The 1,776-nt window shown below is 51.5% G+C and overlaps 1 protein-coding gene across 1 annotated transcript in view; it reads left to right on the top strand.

Moving 5' to 3' along the window:
• Positions 1-1,776, top strand: part of LOC106511233 (interleukin-1 receptor-associated kinase 1) — a gene marked incomplete at its 5' end in the record, with an annotated part of 6,268 nt that overhangs the window by 2,282 nt on the left and 2,210 nt on the right. Inside the window, 4 exon segments of the mRNA XM_013999986.1 lie at positions 309-396; positions 481-572; positions 827-1,349; positions 1,447-1,545. Coding sequence (XP_013855440.1) covers positions 309-396; positions 481-572; positions 827-1,349; positions 1,447-1,545 — 802 coding nt within the window.

Here is a 1,776-nt window from a genome sequence, read left to right as displayed (position 1 = left end):
GACCAGGTCTACTGATAGGACCTGTTCCAGACCAGGTCTACTGATAGGACCTGTTCCAGACCAGGTCTACTGATAGGACCTGTTCCAGACCAGGTCTACTGATAGGACCTGTTCCAGACCAGGTCTACAGACAGGACTTGTTCCAGACCAGGTCTACTGACAGGACCTGTTCCAGACCAGCTCTACTGACAGGACCTGTTCCAGACCAGGTCTACTGACAGGACCTGTTCCAGACCAGCTCTACTGACAGGACCTGTTCCAGATCTAAAAGATCTTGACTCTGGGACCTCTCTGTTTCTGGTCTGCAGAAGGACCTGGTCGAGGAGGTGGAGGATGCTCCAAAGGGTTTGACGACAGAGACTTGGAGGAAACATGTGGATCGACGGCTGATTGCAGGTCAGACTAATGGTCCAGGTCTTCTTGGTGCCTGGTTTGTGTTAGTCCTGTTCCTGATTCTGGATCTGATGGTTCTGGCTGCAGGTTCTGCTGAGCCTGATGGGTTCCTGCAGGTGGCAGCTCTGGCACACAGATGTTTGAACAAACAGAGGAAGAAGAGACCGGCTATGACTCAGGTCAGAACCTGCACCACTGTTAGTCCTCTGATCCAGGTCCACATTCAGCTCCATGTGCAAGGTTAGGGTTAAGATCCAGATCCAGACTTAGGTCAGATTTAGAATCAGGTTTGGAGTCTGGTTTGGTATCAAGTGTGAACAGGTTCAGTTGGTTCAGGTCCTGATGAAAGAAAGACCTTCATTCATGTTCAGATCCAGGTCAGGAGTCCCTGTGGTCCAGGTTTTCTGGTCTGACCCCCATGGTTTCTCCTCAGGTTTTTCATGAACTTCGGGACCTTGAATCCATTGTGAGGAGAGCCTCTTCCTCCCCCTCCCTTCAACAGTTCCAGAACCCCTACCAGTCCTTCCCCAGACCACCACGGTCTCTGGACTCCTGTGTAGGCTTGGTTTCTAATCCAGAACCTTTGAAGGTCATCTGTTCTCCCCCACAGTCCTCCCATCTCTGCTCCCTCGCTCATCCTCACCCACTCCACTCCTCCTCTCTGCCGACCCCCTCCTCCTGCTTGGGTGGTCCGTGTGAGACAGATGAAAGTCGAGGCTTCTCCCAGTACAAACTCAACTCCCTGTTTGGGTCCAGTGATACCAGTTACAGATCCCAGAACCACAGTCCAGCTGGACCTTCAGGTTCCCAGTGCAGCCAGCCATCTGTTCCCACTGAAGACCAGTACAGCTTCTCCCCCCCGCCCAGCATCAGTCCTGACCCCCCTGGGCCCAGGGTTCTGGAGCCAGGCTTCTCTCCTGCAGGGTCTCTCCAGTCCATCGAACCTGAGCCCTCAGGTATGTCAGCATGTGTTGGAGGAACCAGGTTCTTCACATGGTCTAACCCTGTTCTTACACAAAACACAGCTTTTAATCTGGCTTTGGTTCTCTTCAGTTCTGCTTAATCCCAGCAAACAAAGACTGCTCGAAAAGAAGACCCAGTATGAGGCGGGCCGGATCAGAACATCAGAGCTGCTGTCGTTTCACCACCAGGGTACGTAGAGCACCTCTCCTCTGTGTGGTGTGGGGGGGGTCACCATACGGGGATGTTACTGTGGCATTTCCTGTCCAGGATTTACAGTGGTTTGCAAAAGTATTCATACCCCTTGAACTTTTCCATATTTTGTCACATTACAACCACAAACATAACTAGAGAATTTGCATTTCCTACGAAAATGCAAGGGTGAATGCCTGTTGCACAAAACGTAAGCTAAAAGCTAAAGGT

Source organism: Austrofundulus limnaeus, unplaced genomic scaffold, assembly GCF_001266775.1.
Source record: "Austrofundulus limnaeus strain Quisiro unplaced genomic scaffold, Austrofundulus_limnaeus-1.0 Scaffold2607, whole genome shotgun sequence".
NCBI classification, from domain to species: domain Eukaryota; kingdom Metazoa; phylum Chordata; class Actinopteri; order Cyprinodontiformes; family Rivulidae; genus Austrofundulus; species Austrofundulus limnaeus.
The sequence above is the reverse complement of the archived record's forward strand: the minus strand, read 5'-3'. Positions and strand labels throughout refer to the sequence as shown.